The 22,476-nt window shown below is 38.4% G+C and overlaps 1 protein-coding gene across 8 annotated transcripts in view; it reads right to left on the bottom strand.

The window, feature by feature from the left end:
• Positions 1 to 578: 578 nt before the first annotated feature.
• Positions 579 to 22,476, bottom strand: part of DXPS3 (1-deoxy-D-xylulose 5-phosphate synthase 3) — a 71,794-nt gene continuing 49,896 nt past the window's right edge. For 6 of the 8 annotated variants that reach the window (XM_086419251.1, XM_086419252.1, XM_086419254.1 and 3 more), the window contains one exon: positions 579 to 1,026. In XM_086419251.1, coding sequence (XP_086275377.1) covers positions 877 to 1,026 — 150 coding nt within the window. In that variant the 3' untranslated portion in view covers positions 579 to 876. Of the gene's footprint in view, positions 1,027 to 13,299; positions 13,841 to 16,476; positions 21,085 to 22,476 lie in introns of those variants that run through there. The other 2 variants (XR_015170841.1, XM_086419253.1) reach the window with 2 other exon arrangements.

Here is a 22,476-nt window from a genome sequence, read left to right as displayed (position 1 = left end):
AAATAACTTCTATATTTTACAAAATATGAACGAAGAAAAAATTGTATTCCAAAAAAATTCTATGAAATTTTAACAAAAAAAAATAAATAATTTAAAAAATCCTTAAATAATTGTTGATATTTGAGATACCGATTATGTTTCATAATTTAAAACAACACGAGAATAACTAAACGAGTTAAGTAGGTTGATGCCCCTAACCCAAACCCGACCCATTTAACAATCGTGTTAGACGGTTGACACCATTATAACCCAAACCTGCAATTTTGTGAAATTTTCGAGTCATGTTGGCAAATCGTGTTAAGGTGCCACCCCAATTCTCATTCTCCTTTGATCCTCGAGTCAATAACAGGTTAAGGTAAAATTACAAATTTAACCGAGAATGGGTAAGAATTGCATATTTTGTACCTTTCCACCAGTCCTATAAACGTAGATATTCCCATTTCAATACTTCCACCACAACTTGAGACGATAAAATGGTAGGAGTCCGCAAAAAGCAATTTACAAAAATATTAATTAAAAAAGTTTTTTTTTTTTCAGCCGAATCATGTTGGACAAAATGAATACACAAACAGTTGAAATGTGAACGGAAAACAAGTTTCACATGCATCAGAATTGTTACATAGGATCAATTTCTTAAGAAAATCTTCCATCGTAGAAGTTACAAATTGATTAAAACATTGAGGCAATCATGTACTTTAGAAATAAAATAGCATTTACAGATTGGAAGAGCCAGGATGGAGGGATCCGAGGATCATACTGATTATTTGGATCCACCTGATCTGGTGATTAATAGGGGCAAGAAGAATCCAATAACAAAAAAAGTTCTTCGAGATTTATCGTTCCGGTTCAACAACAATGTGAAAGCAACACAGCTTTCTAGCACATCAACGAGAGGGCATCACGGGTTCGACCAAGAAGACTCAATGCCGTTGCAGCAATGTGATGTCCAGTTAGGCCTGCAAGAGCAAGTTGTTCCTTTGGCGAAGCATGTTCGATGTAGTTATCAGGAAGAACTATTGGCCGCCACTGAAAAAGAAATTTTGAATATCAAAATTGGTTTCAAAGCCATGATAAAAATAGAGAGATTATATTGCCACACCAACTCTTTTGCTATTGTCACACCAATTCATATTTAATCACCAAAGAATTAGCACTTCTAAAGGTGGTGTTAGCAAAAGTTGGCGTGGCAATAGAAACTTTCTAAAAATATTGACTGCTTGAAATAAAAAAAGTAATGAATTAGATAAGTGAACCAACGTGCTAAATCTGCTTGCTGTAAGCAATCAAGATCAAACAAGTTTACATGTTAACAACATTTATCACGTCGATGCTGGATCGTTTAGCATTGTTGACAAAGAGGGTCTGACTAGATTTGGGTTTGAAAATCATCAACCTAAGATCAAGATCATGATAATCATTACGGAATCAAGGTGGAGATGAAAGAATTTCAAAGTCGAATGAATTCGGAAGATTTATCTATAATGGTTAGGGAAGGTAAAATACATTTGACTTGAGAGAAATACTAGATGACAATAGGGTGAAGTTGGTACTGCTTAATTTTCAGGTTATTTGGGAATATGCTCAATTAAATCAGCTTCGACAAAGAAAAGAAAACATCTCATCATGGGAAAGATTAAATTGCATCTTTGTCGCAAGTTTTTAATGGCAAACTACAATAGAATCTTTATAAACAATTCCAAAAAATTGGCATTGTGATAAGATAGGCATAAAATATAAGGAATTTTATCTCATTATGACACGAACTGAAATTATTTTTTTTTTTTATAACCAAAATAATTTATCAAAATAAACTGACTGGTTTAGATAACCAATCACAATACAAGAAAAAAGAACAAACTAACAAAACAAGTACAGTGCTAATACGAGCATAAAGCCTCCTACTGAAACTAAATCTTCAAATAACACCCCTATGAAATCATTGTCCAATTTGCTCCAAAAGAACAATAAACTTAACACTTCCAGAATTATGTCTTGAAGATCCAAAGAAAGCCCATTGAAAACTCTTCCATTTCTTTATCTCCATGTTACCCAGCATATAGCAGAAAAATTTTAGAAAGTGATTCTCAAGTCTCATAATGAGAGCTTGATATATATATATGGGAGCGGTTCGGCAGCCCTAAAGTTTGCCAAACATTTTTTGTAAATCACTTTTGATGGGGTTAGAAGTTTTGGAATAGGCTGATTTTTTGTGAGGATGATTTCTACGGTGAAGAGATCATCCTCCCCAAAAATCAGCTCATTTTGAAACTTCTAACCCTAATTTACAAGTTGAAGAATCGTGGACCGTCCAATTTTTGTAAATCACTTTCGATGGGGTTAGAAGTTTTGGAATAGGCTGATTTTTGGTGAGGATGATCTCCTCATCATAGAGATCATCCTCACAAAAAATCAGCTCATTCCAAAACTTCTAACCCATGTTTTGAAAAATGTTTGGCAAACTTTAGGGCTGTTGAACCGTCCCCCTATATATATATATATATATATATATATATAGGGTCCCTTTCAGCAACAAACATTTTGGCAAACATTTTGGCAAAACATTTTTCAAAACATAGGTTAGAGGTTTTGGAATGGGCTGATTTTTGGTGAGGATGATCTCTATGGTGAGGAGATCATCCTCATCAAAAATCAGCCCATTCCAAAACTTCTAGCCCCATGTTTACAAGTTGGGAAATCGTGGACCATCCATTTTTTGTAAGCCATTTTTGATGGGTAAGAGGTTTTGGAATGGGCTGATTTTTGGTGATGATGATCTCCTCACCGTAGAGATCATCCTCACCAAAAATCAGCCCATTCCAAAACCTCTAACCCATATTTTGAAAAATGTTTTGCCAAAATGTTTGTCAAAATGTTTGTTGCTGAACATTTCCCATATATATATATATATATAGGGTCCTGTTCAGCACCAAACATTTTGGCCAACCTTTTAGCCAACCATTTTTGTCCTACATGGGTTAGAAGTTTTGGAATGGGCTGATTTTTGGTGAGGATGATCTCTACGGTGAGGAGATCATCCTCACTAAAAATCAGCCCATTCCAAAACTTCTAACCCCATGTTTACAAGTTGAAAAATCGTGGACCGTCCATTTTTTGTAAACCATTTTTGATGGGGGTTAGAAGTTTAGGAATGAGTTGATTTTTGGTGATGATGATCTCCTCACCGTAGAGATCATCCTCACCAAAAATCAGCCCATTCCAAAACTTCTAACCCATGTTTTGAAAAATGTTTGGTGCTGAACATTTCCCATATACATATAAGGGGACGGTTCAGCAGCCCTAAAGTTTGCCAAGTTTGGTGCCAAACATTTTTCAAAATATGGGTTAGAAGCTTTGGAATGAGCTGATTTTTTGTGAGGATGATCTCTATGATGAGGAGATCATCCTCACCAAAAATCAGCCTATTTCAAAACTTCTAACCCCATCAAAAGTGATTTACAAAAATTGGACGGTCCACAATTCTTCAACTTGTAAACTAGGGTTAGAAGTTTCAAAATGAGCTGATTTTTTGTGAGGATGATCTCTTCACCGTAGAGATCATCCTCACAAAAAATCAGCCTATTCCAAAACTTCTAACCCCATCAAAAGTGATTTACAAAAAATGTTTGGCACAAAACTTGGCAAACTTTAGGGCTGCCGAACCATTCCCTAAATATAAATGTTTGGTGCTGAACATTTCCCACATATATATCTATATATATATAATATATATATATATATATATATATATATATATATATGGGAAATGTTCAGCACCAAACATTTTTCAAAACATGGGTTAGAAGTTTTGGAATGGGCTGATTTTGGTGAGGATGATCTCTAATGTTGGCCAAAATGTTTAGTGCTGAATGGGACCCATATATATATATATAACCTAAAGTGTGAATGGACATAAATGCCTTTACGTAGAATTAAAATAAGCAACTAAAGAAACTACATTATTTCCAATACTCCCTCTCAAGCTAGGGCAAATATATCAACTAAGCTCAGTTTGACATGATGAGAGCTAGTGTCAGAAGGACTAACAGATTTCGTAAGCATATCAGCAAATTGTTCTAAAGAAGATACAAAGACTGTCTGTAGAGCACCAAATAGAACTTTCTCCCTGAGAAAGTGAACATCGACCTTTATATGCTTGGTTCTCTCATGAAGGACTAAGTCAGAAGCAAGCATGATGGCAAACTTGTTATCATAAAAAAAAGTGAAAGGGTCAGAGATCAGAAAACCTAGCTCCATCAACAACGATCTACGCCAAATAAGCTTGCAAGTACCAAGGGTCATAACAAGATACTCACCTTCAACAAAAGAGCGGGAAACCACACTCAGTTTCTTACTTTTCCATTAGATCATGTTACTACCAAGGACAATACAAAAACCAGAGGTAGATCTCCTATCTGTAAGAGAACTAACGTAATCAGTATCAGTGAAATAGGACAAATGTAGTTGAGCAGTGAAAGAGTAAAAAAGTCCAAGACCAAGACGAGACTTCAAGTAGTGAAGAATACGATAACCAACATCAAGATAAGAGGTACGTAGAGGCATGCATGAATTGACTGACCACACTAACCACAAAGGTTAAATCCGGTCTTGTGTTAGTCAAAGAAATTAGGTAGCCTACAAGTCTTTAATAAGAAAAAGGATTAGATAATAGATCACCACTTCGACATGAAAACGATTATAATCTATAAAAGAGGAGGCAAGACGACAACTAAGTATACCAGTGTCCTGAAGGAGATCCAATGTGTATTTGCGCTAAGATAGCAAAATACCACGGTAAAAACGGGTCACTTCTATCCCCAAGAAGTACTTGAGGGAGCTCAAGTTCTTAACCTCAAACGCACGACCCAACAGCATCTTAACCCTGTCAATCCACTATGTATCATCTCCAGTTACTATAATATCATTAACATAGACCAATACAATAGTGCAACGATCATCCACACCTCGACGAATAAAGCAAGTATGATCTTAATGGCATTTAGAAAACTCCATACATAAAATGACCTCAGAAAAATGTTGAAACCAAGCTTGTAAAGACTACTTCAAACCATACAGAAAACACAACATTACCCCTTTGACATAGATGAGTAACCCAAGAAAACACAACAAATAGTTTTGTCATCGAATTTTGTGTGATAAAGAGTCATATCCTGAACAAAACAAGTACATCCAAAGACTATAGGTGTAATAAGAAAGTGCTATCAAGTCGAAAAACATGAAGAGGCACTTGTCCCCTTAAGGTGCAACTCGGAACGCGGTTAAAGAGAAAGACCGTAGTGACGACTGCCATATTCCAATATAACTTGGGAACATGCATGCCTCAAAGAAGACGATAGACAATGTTCATGAGGTAACGATTCTTGCGTTCTGCCACCCCATTCTATTAAGGAGTATAGGGACAAGTCAAATGATGAAGTGTACCATGCTTATGAAGGTGGATCAAATCCCATCAGAAATGTATTCCCCTCTGTTATCAGACCTAAGAGATTTAACAGTGATGTATGAGGTCTGAATGATTTTAAGAAAATTAACAAAAATGAGGAGCACCTCAAAATGAGAATGCATCAAGTAAACCCAAGTACAACGAGAACAGTTATTAATAATTGTAACATAATATCTATGACTATTAAAAGTAGTAATAGTGGAAGGTCCCCACACATCAAAATGAACTAAATCAAATAATTTATTAAATCGATGCATGTCAAATATATAAGTATGTGTGTGTTTAGAAAGCTCACACATTGAGCACTGAAATTTGTGTTCCCTACAGGAAGTTTTTAAAGCAGGAAATAAAGAACATAAGTGTTGAAAATTGGCATGTCCTAAGCGAGCATGTCCTAAATCTAAAGTCTAAAAATAAAAAAATATGGCTCCTAAAGAGTTGAAGTACAGAAGCAGGAACAATAGTAGGTTCGTATCCAAACAGGTACAACCCATCTCTTTCAAAACTTTTGCCAAAAATCCTCCTCGAAGTCAGGTCTTAAAAAATATAGTGAGTAGGAAAAAAAAGTTATGGAGCAATTTGGAGATTTGGTAGTACTAATAATAGACAAAAGATAAAGAGATAGATCAAGAACATAAAGCACAAAGTCCAGAGAAAAAATAGAAGATAAGGGGATGGTACCCTTGTTGTGGATAGGAGTAATGTACCTACCAGCAAGGCGAACCTCCTTATGGGTAGCAAGAAAAATAAAAGTAAAATGACTAGACTAACCGATCGTATGATTAGAGGCACCAGAATCAATTATCCAAGTCAGAGGAATAGAACCAGATTGAGTAACATGAAATGCAGAAGATGTACCTGGGGGTGTGGTAACTGATGCCACAGTCAAAAATGAGTGAGTAAAGCATGTATCTAATCCCATATAATAGCGGCAATCTGAGTCTGGAGTAATTGCAAATCAATAGTGGCAAGGGAAACAGGAGTTTCAAAAGGAGGAACTGATGATGACTTCACAGCTATAGCACGGAGAGCAAACTATCCCGAAGAAGATAGCAATAACTGAGGATAGAGTTGAAAGTAGCAGGCCTTTTCATGGCCAATCTTCTCACAATGGCTACAAGTAAGACCACTCCTTTTACCACAGTCACGGCCTCCACGACCTCGACTCTCAGATCCCTGAGTACGAAAGTTAGAAAATCCTGAATTGACTACTAGAGCCATTTGATATGTAGTTGGAGCAGAGATAATACCAAGGGCCTGAGTCTAAGAGGGAACAACACAACGACAACGCTCATCACTATCAATAGTCGCAAATATCTCAAATAAAGAGGGTAAAGTGTGGTGTTAAAGATCTATGTCTGAAGTGCCTCAAACTCTAGACGTAAACCCATGAGAAATTGGTATGTCTGATGTCTAGCAATCCGCATAACCACATACCTAGTTGCCTCTGCAGACAACTCAGACATAGACTCATAATGAGAGAGCTCTTCCCAACGAGACTAAAGGAATGCAGAGTAATCAGCTACACTTTGAGTCCCTTGAGTAACTTGGGAGATGTCTCAATAAAGTTTGTAGATCCTCAAATCATTCCAAGCATACGCATATGTCTGAGTGAGGGCTGACCACAATGAAGAGATTGTCTCATGATACATGGCTATGGTGTAAATGCGCTGCTCCATGGAGTTAAAAATTCATCCACGAATAATGCAGCTGTCAATCTCTCATTGTTCAATTTTGGGATCAGTAAGGGATGGCTTATTAATGGTGCCCAAAAGCCATCTAGATTTTCCTCTACTCTCCAAATAAAAACTAACTGACCGAGACCAAGACTGAAAGTTCCGACCATCAATAAGGTAGGAGTAATGCGTTGTGCTGAGAGGTTTGCTCCAAGACTGATGTTGGAGTCTTTGGTTTCTTGATGCGATGTCAATGTTTTCTACGAATAAAGTGGTTGAACTTTGGTTTGAAGGGAGGTCATAGTTGTCCCAGACACACAAAGAAAGGCTTCTTTGTTGTTGTAGTATGTTGTCGTGGGTCAGAAAAAGAGTAGAGCTGCTATCGCAGGGCTTCACACCACTTCTATAAATGTTGCAATTACCAGCACAGCAGTATGTTGGTGTCGCAGGTCACCCAAATAGGATGCCTACTATCGCAGGGCTTATGTAGCCCTCAATTGTCGTATGCACCTGTACAGCAAGCTACTACTGTCGTAATTCACAAATACAGCACTCTACTGTTGCCGCAGGTCCAAAAAAAAAATTTTGTTGCTACTGTTGTTGTAGGACACACACACACACAGTACTTCTGTTGTTGCCGCATGTCTAGAGGACCAATCTATTGTTATTATTACTGTCATAGGACACACACACAGCCCTTCTATTGTTGCCGCAGGTCCAAAAGACCAACATGTTATTGTTGCTATTGTCATAAAACACACACACACAACACTTTTGTTGTTGTCGCAAGTCTAGAAGATCAACCTGTTGTTGTTGTTGCTATCGTAGGACACACACACATAGCAATCTCCTGTTGCCGCAAGTCCAGAATACCAATCTGTTGTTGCTGCTGTCGTAAGACACACAAAAATCTGTTGTTGCCACAGGTCCAAAATATCACTCGCCTGTCTCGTAAGTCAGAAACAATAGCAATCTATACAACACACTATGGCTATTGTAAGTCCCAAAAGATTCTGTAGGACAGTAAGGGTACAAACTATCAAAGGGCAGAAAGGAGCACAATACAGAACTGCAGCATGTGGGAAAAAAAAACTAAGAAAAGAATCCTATCACAACATGCGATAAAGGAATATGAATAAAAATAAATAAAAGAAGCCCCTGAAGGGGAAACCTTTTAACGAAGCTCCAATTAGGTTATTAGGTCTCAAGATCCAGAGATGTTGGGAATGGAGGAGAAGAGAATGGATTCAAGGTCCCAAGAAGAATCGAAGAGAAGAACCCAAGAAGATGATGGGACGTCCTCTATATCTTTGATACCAAGAAGAATTTTAGAAAGTGATTCTCAAGTCTTATAATGAGAACTTGATAGATAGATATCTATATAACCTAAAGTGTGAATGGACATAAATGCCCTTATATAGAATTAAAATAAGCAACTAAAGAAACTACATTATTTCCAATAACAGCAAAAGGGGTAATGGACAAAAGGTACATTTTTCTACCCAAGAAAATGTTTTGGTTCCACTCTTGAAAAAGAGACAAGACCAAAGATGGAAATACCCAAGAAGAATTAAAGGGACCTAAACAATGGACTTAGATCTTAAGAACAAACGCGCAATGAATCAAAATGTGAGACATCGATTCCCCTCTCCCTTTACACATGAAAAAAAAAAATAATTGGACCACCAAAGCCCCTAATCATTAGATTATCAAAGGTTAGAATTTTACCAGATGCTGCCTGCCAAATAAAGAAAGACACCTTTGGTGAGATTTTATGACCCCAGATGGGACCCATTGGAAAAGAAGATAAGCCATGTGTTGTCAAAGAATCACTGGATGATCTTACCAAGAAAATTTTATCCTTAATGCAAGTACCCTCTTATCAAGATCCGACTACTCCACGATAGTCTGATCAAGCATAAAAGTCAACTTTGGCAGTTCCTAAATCTCTCAATCCTTAAAACCTCTTCTGAAGCCAAAATCCCAAGAAGTCCCAAGGTTCAAAATTTCCATAAAGTTAGCAATCGACTTTTACTTTTTCAAGGATAAAGCATAAAGCCTCGGAAATTGAGTGGATAATGGAGAACTACCACACCATCTATCCTTCCATAACCGAATCCTAATCCCACTTCCACATTTGAAAGCCACCAACTCCTTAAACTTTACATTCACATTCATAATACCCCTCCACATACTACACCCATAAGGAGACCACTTTCTTTACTTTCCTAACTATGCAACTTTTCCCCATATTTTTCCTTAATAACCTTTCTCCACAACCTTGGCCTTTTTCTTCAAACCTCCATAACCATTTCCCCATAAGTGCCACATTTCACATCTTAAAACTTTTAATCCCTAACCCATCCTTTCTCTTTGGAGAACAAATTACCTTCTAACTTACCAAATGAAATTTTGTGTTACCATCCTTGTCATTCCTATAAATCTCTAATCAACTTTTCGAACCTTAATTCCGCACTCTTTGGAATAGAGAATAATGATAATTGATAAATTGGTATGCTCGTGAGAGTGCTTTTAATCAGTGTGACTTTTCCCCCTTTTGATAGATACCTTGCTTTCCACGATCTTAGCCTCTTTCCCATATTTTCCACTATAGGATCTTAAATTTCTTTACAACTTGATCCAGCCCCCAAAGGCAAGCCTAGATACACAGATGGAAAGCTCCCTTGGTCACAACCGAACATTGGAGCACAACAATGAATCTTCGGCACTTGTCCTCCAAATAACTTGGTTTTTCCTAAATTTATCCTCAAACCGGAAATTGTCTAGAATCAACAAAGAATACCTCTTAAGAACCTTACTTGATCAAAAGACGCCTTGAGGAAAAACAAAATATCATCCGCAAACTGTAATAATGACACATACTCACCCCACTATTCACTTGAAACCCAGACAACTCACCACTATTCATTACTCTCGTTATTAGCCTCCTGAATGCTTCCGCTACTATCACAAAAAGAAAAGGTGAAAGTAGATCCCCTTGTCTCAAACCTCTAAAACTGTTAAAATGCGTCGTCGAGCTACCATTAATAAAGATCGAAAAAGAGGGAAAGGACACACATTTCATTATCCATGCAATCCACTTGTCCCCAATACCCAACATATACCTCAAAAAGTCCCAATTAACATGGTCATACGCTTTTCGAAGATCTAATTTGCACACCAAACCTGGCTTCCCCTCCTTTATTCTTGAATCTATGCATTCATTCACCATGAGGACACCATCAAAGATTTGCCTACCCTTGATAAAAGCCCCTTGTTCAAGACCAATTGTTCCCGGAAGACCTTCAACCTTGTTGCCAATAACTTGGATATTATTTTGTACGTTGAGCACACCAAGCTAATGGTCTTAAAGTCTGCCACATCTACTACTCCCAGATGCTTTGGAATTAGCGTCATGAAGGTATTAGTTAAACCATAATCTAAAAAATTTATATCTTGAAAATCCACAACTTTCATCAAATCCTCACTAATTGTACCCCAACAACTTTTAAAAAAAGCCATTGTAAAACCATCCGGGCTAGGCGTTTTATCCCCACTCATCTCTAACACCACTTTATGTACTTGTTCTAACGTAATTGACCTCTATAGCCTCACATTCTAACCTAAAGATAAAGCACCAAACTCCAACAGATCCATTCAAGGACGACACGTATGTCTTTCCTTGTACAATTTTTTGTAAAAATCCATCACTTTAGCTCTTACCAGAAGAATTGTAGAAGGTAATTCTCAAGTCTCAATCTGAGAGCTTGACAGAATTTATAATAATAAAAGAGTTAAAAAGACTAAAAAGCCCTTATAAGAAATAAAATAATAAAATAAATATAAAAAAAAAAACAATTACAACAATTACACTAAATTATTTCTAATACTCTTCCTCAAGCTGGGGTAAATATATCAACTAAACCCAGTTTGACAGGGTGAGAATTAGTGATAGAAGGACCAACAGACTTCGTAAGCATATCCGCAAGCTGATCTGAAGATCACCAGATCAAACTTTCTCCCTAAGAAAGTGAATATCAATCTCAATATGCATCGTTATTTCGTGAAGAACTGAGTCAGAAGCAAGCATGATAGTAGACTTGTTGTCACAGAACAAAGTAGAAGAACCGAAAATAGGAAAACCCAACTCTGTTAGTAAAGACCGAAGCCAAATCAGCTCACATGTGCCAAGGGCCATAGCACGATATTCAACTTCAACAGAAGAACGAAAAACCACATTTTGTTTCGTACTTTTCCACAATATCAGGTTATCACCATAAAAAGTACAGAAACCAAAGGTAGATCTCCTATCTGTAAGAAAACCAGCATAATCAGCATCTGTAAAACACGACAAATGTGGCTGAGCAGTTGAAGAGTAGAAAAGTCCAAGACCAGAACACGACTTCAAGTAGCGAAGAATACGATAAACAACATCAAGGTGAGAAGTACACGGAGTATGCATGAACTGACTGACCGCAAAGGACAAGTCCAGACGACCTACAAGTCTGTGATAAGAAGGATCTGATAAAAAATCACCAGAGTCAGCATGAAAACGATGATTCTAATCCATAAGGGAGGAAGCAGGACGACAACCTAGCATCTCCGAGTCCTGAAAAAGATCGAATGTGTATTTACGCTGAGATAGCGAAATACCACACCGAGACTGGGCCACTTCTATCCCTAAGAAGTACTTGATTGGACCAAAATCCTTAACCTCAAAAACACGACCCAATAACGCCTTAACCCTGTCAATCCACTATGCATCATCTCCAGTCACAATAATATCATCCACATAAACCAAAACAATAGTGCAACGACCATCCACTCCTCGACGAATAAAGCAAATATGATCTGAGTGACATCTAGTAAACTCGATAAATAAAATAACTTCAGAAAACCGTTGAAATCGAGCTATTGGGGACTACTTCAGGCCATACAGAGATTTAAGGAGGCGACATACCTTCCCAGAATACTCCTCCGAGAGACGAAACCCAGGAGAAGGGTCCATATATATAATCTCAGTCAAATCACCATTCAAAAAAACATTCTTCACATCAAGTTGATGTAGTACTAAGAGTTACATACTGCTAAAGATATAAGAAGGCAAACAGTGGAAAGTTTGGTAATCGGAGCAAACATGGCACCAAAATCTTTTTCAGAAGTTTGTGTAAATCTCTTAGCAACGAAACGTGCCTTGTACCGATCAACAGTCCCGTCGAAGAAATATTTTACAATGAAGACCCACTTACACCCAATTGTACACTCCCCAGATGGAAGGGTAACAGGTTCCTAAATATTTTTCTACAAAGCATCCATCTCGGTAATTATAACTCTAAGCCACTGAGGGTTTCGCAAAGCCTCTGATACAGACCGTGAAATCCGAATAGAATCAGTGGCCGCAAGGTAAGCCTGATAAGAGGAAGAAAGGCCCTGATAGGAAACAAACTAGGCACTAGGATGATCAGTCACACACCCCCGTTTACCTTTATGAACAGCAATAGGCAAGTGAGAGTCAGAAATCAAAGGGGTAAGAACAGGTATAGATGTAGAGATAAGAAAAAAATATACCTGAATCTAAGGAGAAGGTCGGCATAAGTGGAGAAGGGGAAGGGCGACGGGTGCAGACCTTAAGCGTCGGCGAAGATAAAAGAAAAACTTGAGAAGGCAACACTATAGGAGACGGGTCCTGCAAAGTAGATGCGGCACAAAAGTATGGGACATTTTCAAAGAAAGTAACATCAAGAGAGTGTATAATCCGGTGAGAAACTGGATCATAACACCGATACCCTTTTGACATAGAAGAATAACCTAAGAAAATACACCGAATAGCTTTGTCATCCAATTTGGTGCGATTAGGAGTTCTGTCCTGAACAAAGCACGTGCACCCAAATACTCGAGGTGTAATGAGAAAAAATATACTATCAGGTTGAAGGACATGAAAAAGCACTTGTCCCTCTAAGGTATGACTAGGGACGCGGTTAATAAGATAAACCGCAATGAGGATTGACATATTCCAATATGCTTTAGGAATATGCATTCCTTGGAGAAGACATCGAATAATGTTCATGAGATGGCAATTTTTACGTTCCACCACCCCGTTCTGCTCAAGAATATAAGGACAAATCAACTGGTGAAGCATACCATGCTCATGAAGATGGGAGCGAATCCCATCAGATATATATTCCCCTCCATTATCAGATCAAAGAGATTCAATCGTAATATTGTACTGAGTTTGAATCATTTTAAAAAAGTTGACAAAAAGAAGAAGCATCTCAGAGCGAGAACGCATCAGATAAACCCAAGTACAACGAGAATAGTCATCAATAAATGTAACATAATATATATGATCATTAAAAGCAGTAATGGGAGAAAACCCCCACACATCAGAATGAACTAAATCAAATATTTTATTAACTCGATGCATACGAGGAATATAAGTACGTATGCGTTTAAAAAGTTCACACACACAGAGCACTGAAATTTGTGTTCATTACAAACAGTTTTTAAAGCATAAAATAAATAACGTAAGTGCTGAAAATTGGCATGTCCTAAGCTAGCATGCCATAAATCTAGGGTCCGAGAAGAAAACGTGTCTCCTAGAAAAAGGAAGCACAACAGCCGGAATAACAGTAGACTAAGATCCAAACAAGTACAACCCATCCCTCTCATACCCCTTGCCAAAAATCCTCCTCGAAGTCAGATCCTGAAAAATACAGTGAGTAGGAAAAAAAGTAACTGAGTAATTTAAAGATCTAGTAAGATTACTCACAGACATAAGATTAAGAGATAGATAAGGCACATGAAGCACAAAGCCTAGTGAAATCTTAGAGGATAAGGGGATGGTACCCTTACTGTGGATGGGTGTAAGAGATCCATCAACAAGACAAACATCTTTATGAGTGGTAGGATAAGTAGATGAAGTAAAATGAGTAGACTCATTAGTCATGTGATCAGAGGCACCAGAATCAATAACCCATGTCAGAAAAGTAAAGCCAGACTGAGTGACATGGAAGGCAGAGAATGTACCTAGAGGTGTAGTACCCGAGACTACTGTAGGCGAGGGGTGAGTGTGAGTATGAATATGATCTCGAACAAAAGTGGCAATCTGAGGCAGTGTTTGTTTGCGCTATTTTTCAGCGCTTATTGCTGAAAAAATTTAAATTCAGCACTTTTTGTCAAAGTAGCGCATTTGTTTACTCTATATTTTCAGCGCTTATTGCTGAAAATAAGCGCTGAAAATAAGTGAAAAAAATTCAACATTATTTTAACGCTGAAAAAAAGTGTTGAAGCGGTAAGCACTTTGCTTTTTTCGACACGGACAAATATACCCTTCGTTTTTTTGAGCATGGACAAGTATGCCCTTATTCTTAAAAGGATATTACCTCTTATATCCCATGGATAAGTATATAAGCACCCCACAAATTAATAAACCCACACCATGGCTAAATTATTTTGTCTTATATGGGTTAAAAGTTTTGGAATGAGTTGATTTTTGGTGAGGATGATCTCTTCATTAGTATAGAAGCACCCCACAAATTAATAAACCCACACCATGGCTAAATTATTTTGTCTTATATGGGTTAAAAGTTTAGGAATAAGTTGATTTTTGATGAGGATGATCTCTACAATGAGGAGATCATCCTCACCAAAAATCAGCACATCTTGAAACTTCTGACCCTATCAAAACAAGTTCAAGAACCATAAATCGTCCCTTTTTTTTTTTTTAACTATTTTTTACGAGTTAGAAGTTTCAAAATGGACTGATTTTTGGTGAGGATGATCTCTAGACCATATAGACCATCCTCACTAAAAATTTGCTCATTCCAAAAACTTTAACCCATATAAAACAAAAAAAATTGGCTATGGTGTGGGTTGCCCTTATTAATTCATAGGGTGCTTTTATAATTACACATCCTTCATTTCCATCAAAAATTACTCATCCAAAATTAAGTTCTTTTAATGTTGATTTCAAATTTTGGTGACTTGTATGACATTATTATTTTTAATTTGAAATTTGTGGGTTTTTATAAATAGAAATTATTATTTATAAATTGAAGATTTGAGTATTATTTATTATTTAAAAATGAATTGTATTTTAATTTTATAAGAAATAATATATTTTATTGTGTTTGATAAGAAATAGGCATTTGAAACATGCAAACAATGTAGGGTCCCGTTCAGCAACAAACATTTTGGCAAAACATTTTTCAAAACATGGGTTAGAGGTTTTGGAATGGGCTGATTTTTGGTGAGGATGATCTCTACGGTGAGGAGATCATCCTCACCAAAAATCAGCCCATTCCAAAACTTCTAGCCCCAGTTTACAAGTTGAAAAATCGTGGACCGTCCATTTTTTGTAAATCATTTTTGATGGGGTTAGAAGTTTTTAGAATGGGCTGATTTTTGGTGATGATGATCTCCTCACCGTATAGATCATCCTCACCAAAAATCAGCCCATTCCAAAACCTCTAACCCATGTTTTGATAAATGTTTTGCCAAAATGTTTGTCAAAATGTTTGTTGCTGAACATTTCCCAACAATGTAGAATATGATTGTAAGGGTAACAAAAATAATTTACCAGCTTCAGCAATGTGTAACAAACATGATTCAACATCTAAACAAACAACTTTTTCAACACTTAAATTCAGCGCTTAATGCTATTCAACACTTATTTTTTTCAGTTTAACAAACAACACCTGAGTCTATAGCTGTTGCAAGTCAATAATGCCAAGTGAGGAAGGAGGATCAGTGGGAGAAATGGATGATGACTCCACTACAGCGGCACGGGGAACAGGCTGTCCCAAAGACGGGGTGGAAGAAGATCGTGGTATCAGATAAAGCTAAGCTGAAAACAACGGTCCTTCTCATGATCAGTCTTTCCACAATGACTGCAAGTGAGACCATTACCTTTACCACGACCACGGCCGCCAAGACCAAGACTCCCTGATATCGAGGTCTGAGAGTCGGAAAAACTCGAATTGACTGTTAAAGCCATCTGATCTGTAGCCGGAGCAGAGAAAATACCAGGTCATTGAGAGAGGATAACACGACGACAACTGAAAGCGCCTTCGATCCGCGGGGTGTGCGAATCCGTTTTTGATTTTGAGGTTTGGGAGTCGCCACCTAGTTATTATGGTTTAAGAACCGAGCATTGACTCTAAATAGATAAAAAACAACTAATCTACGAATAAAAAGAACTATGATCCGGAGATCACGTTACGAGGTTGGAAGGTGTTAGGCACCAACGCCGCCCGGCAAACGCCGATCTCTACTATTTCCCAAAAAAGATTACATTGTTAAAAGACTTAAAACCAATAAATAAAAAAATAAGAAGTATACCTAGATGATCGCAACAATTTGTTCCCTCAGAGCTGGCGGAGAGACTCCTCGTATGAGATTTCTTGCTTTGTTTCCATCACTGGATCTGCTTCTGATATCCAAGTTGAGGTATCTAGATCTGAGTGTTTTCTGTATTTTTCTTGAAGGGTTTCTAGATGTTTTTAAAAGGTTTCTGAGTGTTTTTTAAGTAAAAGCTAGGGTTTGGATGATAGGTAGGGAGTTAGGACTTCAAAATTAGGGTTTGGAGAAGGCTAGGAAGACTTTTTTACCTACTTTTTCTTGGGTTTATTTTGACTTGCGTGATTGGGTTGTGGAGGCTCCTATTTATAGATTTTTTGGAAGAATTAAGATTTGACTAGGTCTCCTTTTAGATAAGATAAGGTTGTTTAATTAAGGTTTTGACTTAAGTCTTATTTGATTGACTAGATTTCTTTAGATTACGATTTTAATTAGGATTTTGACTTAAGTCTTATAAGATTGACTTGGTCTTTTAAATTAGATTTTTTAATCTTGCGTACAATAAAAGAATATATTTTTAAGTTTTGTGGAGAACCCCCTAATTATATCTTTAATTATTTGGACCCCCAAATGGAAGGATCTTTTAATAAATATCAAGGGGTCTCTACTTAAATAAGTTGGCAACCATTAACAATTTTGCCTAAGGGCTTGATTGATTAATTTTCTTGGTTCAGATTTTTAAATTAATTTTATTAAAGTTTCACTTTATGTTAATTAATGTTTTATTTATTAATTTCAAATTTTATTTTTTAAATTGGAAAATTACCGTTTTACCCACGAAGAGGACTTTTGCGTTTTGAAGTCTTTTTTCGACGTTTTATGATGTTTTGGAATCGGTTTTTCGTAAAGAATTAAATAGGATTATGGGTTTGTGTCATTTACGAATTTTTTGCATGAAATGATTGTGAACCCTATGAGAGGCATTTTCATAATTTTGCCGAGTTTTGTGAAAATTGGCGAAATGGTTTATTTGGTTTCACTTTGTTGTTTTAAGTGTTCGAAAGGGTTTTCCTAAGTATAATGTAGGCTCTAAGGATGTTTTGATGTTAGGGGTAGTTTGGTAATTTGATCATTTTTCAGTGATTTTTATCGTAAAGCTTCTTTTTGTCTGCAAAATGATGATTTCTATATTTTTGGGGTTATATTTTCCTAACGTAGCGTGGTTTCTACAGTTTTGTTAGTTTAAGATACCTCCTCCGAATTTCTAAAACATATCTAGTAACAAAATAGAGCATTGGAATAATCATCCATCATTGGGAATCGTCGCGATCAGGTTGACGAGTTGATTAATCAGGTGAGTGAAAAAATGGGGTGTCTACAATGATGCTCATCATTGTCAATGATTGCAAATGTCTCAAACAAAGAAGGCAAAGGGTTGGTGTTAAGAATTTAGGTCCGAAATGCCTCAAAACTCCGGATGTAAACCCATGAGAAATTGATATATCTGGTGCCGAGAAATCCTCTTAACCACATACCCAACTGCTTCTGCAGACAACTCAGTCATAGATTCATAATGAGAGAGCTCCTCCCACCGAGACTGAAGAAAACCAAAGTAATCAGCTACACTTTAAGTCCCTTGAGTAGCCTGGGCTATGGCTCTATAAAGTTCATAAATCCTTGTGTTATTCCTGACATGCGCATAGGTCTAAGTAAGTGTTGACCACAATGATGAAACAGACTCATGATGCATAAACATAGTGTAGGTGCACTGCTCCATGGAATTGAAAAGTTATCCAAGAATGATGCAGTTATCAATCTCCCATTGTTCAATTTTGGGGTCAGTAAGGGGTGGCTTAGTGATGTGCCCAAAAGCCATCCAGATTTCCCTCCACTACCCAAATAAAGCTTAACATATCGAGACCACGACTGAAAATTTCGACCATCTAATAGGGCATTAGTAATACGTTGGGTAGAAAAGTTTGCACCAAGACTAGTGTTGAGAATTATCGTGTCAAGTCTCTTTGTGAGAGCTTGGCAAGAATTTATATTAATTACCAAAGTCAAATTACAGAAAAGTCCTTAGAAAATAAGAACTACAAAAAAACGAATATTACTACTAAGTAATTAAGACTAGAAAGCAACTATAGAAACAAATTAAATTATTTCCAATACTCCCCCTCAAGCTGGGGAGAATATATCAACTAAACCCAGCTTGATAAGGTGAGAATTAGTGATAGACGGACCCACAGACTTTGTAAGCATATCGGCAAGTTGTTCTGAGGAAGGAACGAAAACTGTTTGAAGGTCACCAGATCGAATTTTCTCCCTGAGAAAGTGAATATCAACCTCAATATGCTTAGTTCTTTCATGAAGAACGGAGTCAGAAGCAAGCATAATAGCAGACTTGTTATCACAGAGCAGAGTAGAAGAGCCAGAAACAGGAAAACCCAACTCTGTCAACAATGATCGGAGCCAAATTATTTCACATGTACCGAGGGCCATAGCACGATACTCAGCTTCAGCAGAAGAACGAGATACCACATTCTGTTTCTTACTTTTCCACGAGATAAGATTATTACCATAAAAGGTACAAAAACCAGAAGTAGATCTCCTATCTGTAAGAGAGCCAGCATAATCAGCATCTGTAAAACAAGACAAATGAGGCTGAGCAGTGGAAGAGTAGAAAAGTCCAAGACCAGGACGTGACTTCAAATAGCGAAGAATACGATAAACTGCATCAAGATGAGATGTACGCGGAGTATGCATGAATTGACTAACCACACTGACCGCAAAGGACAAGTCTGGTCTAGTGTTAGTTAGATAAATCAGACGGCCTACAAGTCTCTGATAAGAAGAGGGGTCTGATAAAAGATCACCAGAATCAACTTGAAGACGATGATTCTGATCCATAGGAGAGGAAGCAGGACGACAACCAAGCATCCCAGTGTCCTGAAGAAGATCCAATGTGTATTTACGCTGAGATAGTGATATACCACGACGAGAGCGAGCCACTTCTATCCCCAAGAAGTACTTGAGTGGGCCTAAGTCTTTAACCTCAAACACACGACCTAATAGTGTTTTAACCTTGTCAATCCACTGTGCATCATCTCCAGTCACAATGATATCATCCACATACACCAAAACAATGGTGCAACGACCATCCACTCCTCGACGAATAAAGCAAGTATGATCTGAGTGACATCTAGAAAACTCCATAGAAAGAATAACATCAGAAAAACGCTGAAACCAGGCGCGCGGGGACTGCTTTAGGCCATATAAGGACTTAAGAAGACGGCATACTTTCCCAGAATACTCCCCCTGAAGACGAAAACCGAGAGGAGGGTCCATATAAATAACCTCAGTCAAATCACCATTCAGAAAGGCATTCTTCACATCAAGTTGGTGAAGTGGCCAGGAGTTACACGCAGCGAGGGAGATAAGAAGGCGAACAGTAGAGAGTTTGGCGACGGGAGCGAACGTAGCACCAAAATCTTTTCCTGGGGTCTGAGTAAATCCCTTAGCAACTAGTCGTGCCTTATACCGATCAACAGTACCATCAGCGAGATATTTCACTGTGAAGACCCATTTACAACCAACAGTCCGTACCCCAGACGGAAGAGAAACAAGTTCCCAGGTATTATTGGTATGCAAAGCATTCATTTCAGCAATCATAGCTTTTTTCCACTGAGGGTCTCTTAAGGCCTCTGAGACAGACCGAGGGACGCGAATAAAACCTGTTGCCGCAAGGTAGGCCTGATAAGAGGAAGAAAGACCCTGATAGGAAACAAACTGGGCAATAGGATGATCAGTAACACACCCCCGCTTACCTTTGCGAAGGGCAATAGGTAAATGAGAGTCAGAAATAAACGGAATAGGAACAGGTATAGGTGTGGAGGTAGAAGAGGATATACCTGAATCCAAGGAGGAGGTTGGCAAGGGTGGAGAGGGGTGAGTGCGACGAGTGTAGACTTGAAGCGGCGGCGGAGACGGAGGAAAAACTGGAGAAGGTAGCACAATAGGAGACGAGTCCTGCAAAGTGGGAGAATCCTGCAAAGTAGATGGAGCATGATAGTATGGAACATTTTCAAAGAAGGTCACATCAAGAGTGTGGATGACACGGTGAGAAGCTGGATCATAACACCGATACCCCTTGGACATAGAGGAGTAACCCAAAAAAATGCATCGAATGGCTTTGTCATCCAATTTCGTACGATTAGGGGTCCTGTCCTGAACGAAACACGTGCACCCAAATACACGAGGTGTAATAGGGAAGAGAATGCTATCAGGTTGAAGGACATGAAGGGGCACCTGCCCCTCTAAAGTGCGACTTGGGACGCGATTAAGAAGAAAGGCCGCAGTTAAAACTGCCATATTCCAAAAAAACTTTGGAACATTCATTCCGCGAAGAAGGCAGCGGACACTGTTCATGAGGTGGCGGTTCTTGCGTTCCGCCACCCCATTCTGTTCAGGTGTATAAGGACAAGTCAACTGGTGAAGCATACCATTCTCATGAAGATGGGAGCGAATACCATCAGAAATATATTCTCCCCCATTATCAGACCGAAGTGATTTAACAGTGATATTATACTGAGTCTGAATCATTTTAAGAAAATTAACAAAAATTGGGAGCACCTCAGAACGTGAACGCATCAGATAAACCCAAGTGCAACGAGAGTAGTCATCTATAAATGTAACATAATAACGATGACCATTAAAGGCAGTAACAGGGGAAGGCCCCCAACATCAGAATGAACTAAATCAAATATGGCATTAAATCGATGCATACGAGGAATATAAGAAGTACGTGTGTGTTTAGAAAGTTCACACACAGAGCATTGAAATTTATGTCCACTACAAGCAGTTTTTAAAGCAGGAAATAAAGAACACAAATGTTGAAAATTAGCATGTCCTAAGCGAGCATGCCATAAATCTAGAGTCTGTGACGTAAAAATGTGGCTGCCAGATGATGGTAGCACGGAAGAAGTCAGAGCAGCAGTAGGCGGAGATCCAAACACGTACAGCCCATCCCTCTCATACCCCTTGCCAAAAATCCTCTTCGAAGTCAGGTCCTGAAAAATGCAATGAGTAGGAAAAAAGGTAACTGAACAATTATGAGATTTAGTAATACTGCTAACAGACAAAAGATTAAGAGATAGATGAGGGACATGAAGCACAGAATCTAGAGAAATCCCAGAGGATAAAGGAACGATACCCTTGCTGTGGATAGGTGTAAGAGATCCGTCAGCAAGGCGAACTTCCCTATGGGTGGTAGAAAAAGTAGAGGTAAAGTGACTAGACTCACCGGTCATGTGATCAGAGGCACCAGAATCAATAACCCATGTCAGAGGAGTAGAGCTAGACTGAGTGACATTGAATGCAGAGGATGTACCTGGAGGCGTAATACCTGAGGCCGCAGTCGAAGAGGGTTTAGTATGAGCTTGAAGCTGATCCCGGACAATGGTGGCAATCTGAGTCTGTAATTGTTGCAAGTCAATCTTGCCAATTGAAGACGAATCAGTAGATGAGGATTCTACTGTAGCCGCACGAGGAGCAGTCTGTCCCAATGATGAAGTGGAGGAAGATCGTGGTATCAGATGAGGATAGAGCTGAAAGCAGCGAGTCTTCTCATGACCAGGCTTCCCACAATGACTGCAAGTAAGGCCATTCCCTTTACCACGACCACGACTACTACGGCCACGATTCCCTGATCCAGGGGTACGGGGATCGGAGAAACTCGAGTTGGCAGCTAGGGCCATCTGATCTGTGACTGGAGCAGAAATAATGCCAGGGACCTGAGTCTGAGGAGGAGGAATACGACGACGACGCTCATCACTGTCAATGGTCGCGAATATCTCAAATAAAGAAGGTAAAGGAGTAGTGTTGAGGATCTGTGTGCGAAGTGCCTCAAATTCTGGACGTAGACCCATAAGAAACTGGTAGGTTTGATGTCGAGCAATCCGCTTGACAACATAATCGGCTGCTTCTGAAGACAATTCAGCCATAGACTCATAGTGAGAAAGTTCTTCCCAACGTGACTGAAGG

Source organism: Akebia trifoliata, chromosome 12 (assembly GCF_017979445.1).
Source record: "Akebia trifoliata isolate Shusen 1 chromosome 12, ASM1797944v1, whole genome shotgun sequence".
Lineage (NCBI taxonomy): Eukaryota > Viridiplantae > Streptophyta > Magnoliopsida > Ranunculales > Lardizabalaceae > Akebia > Akebia trifoliata.
Note: the sequence above shows the minus strand (reverse complement) of the source record. Positions and strands in the feature narration are given on the sequence as shown.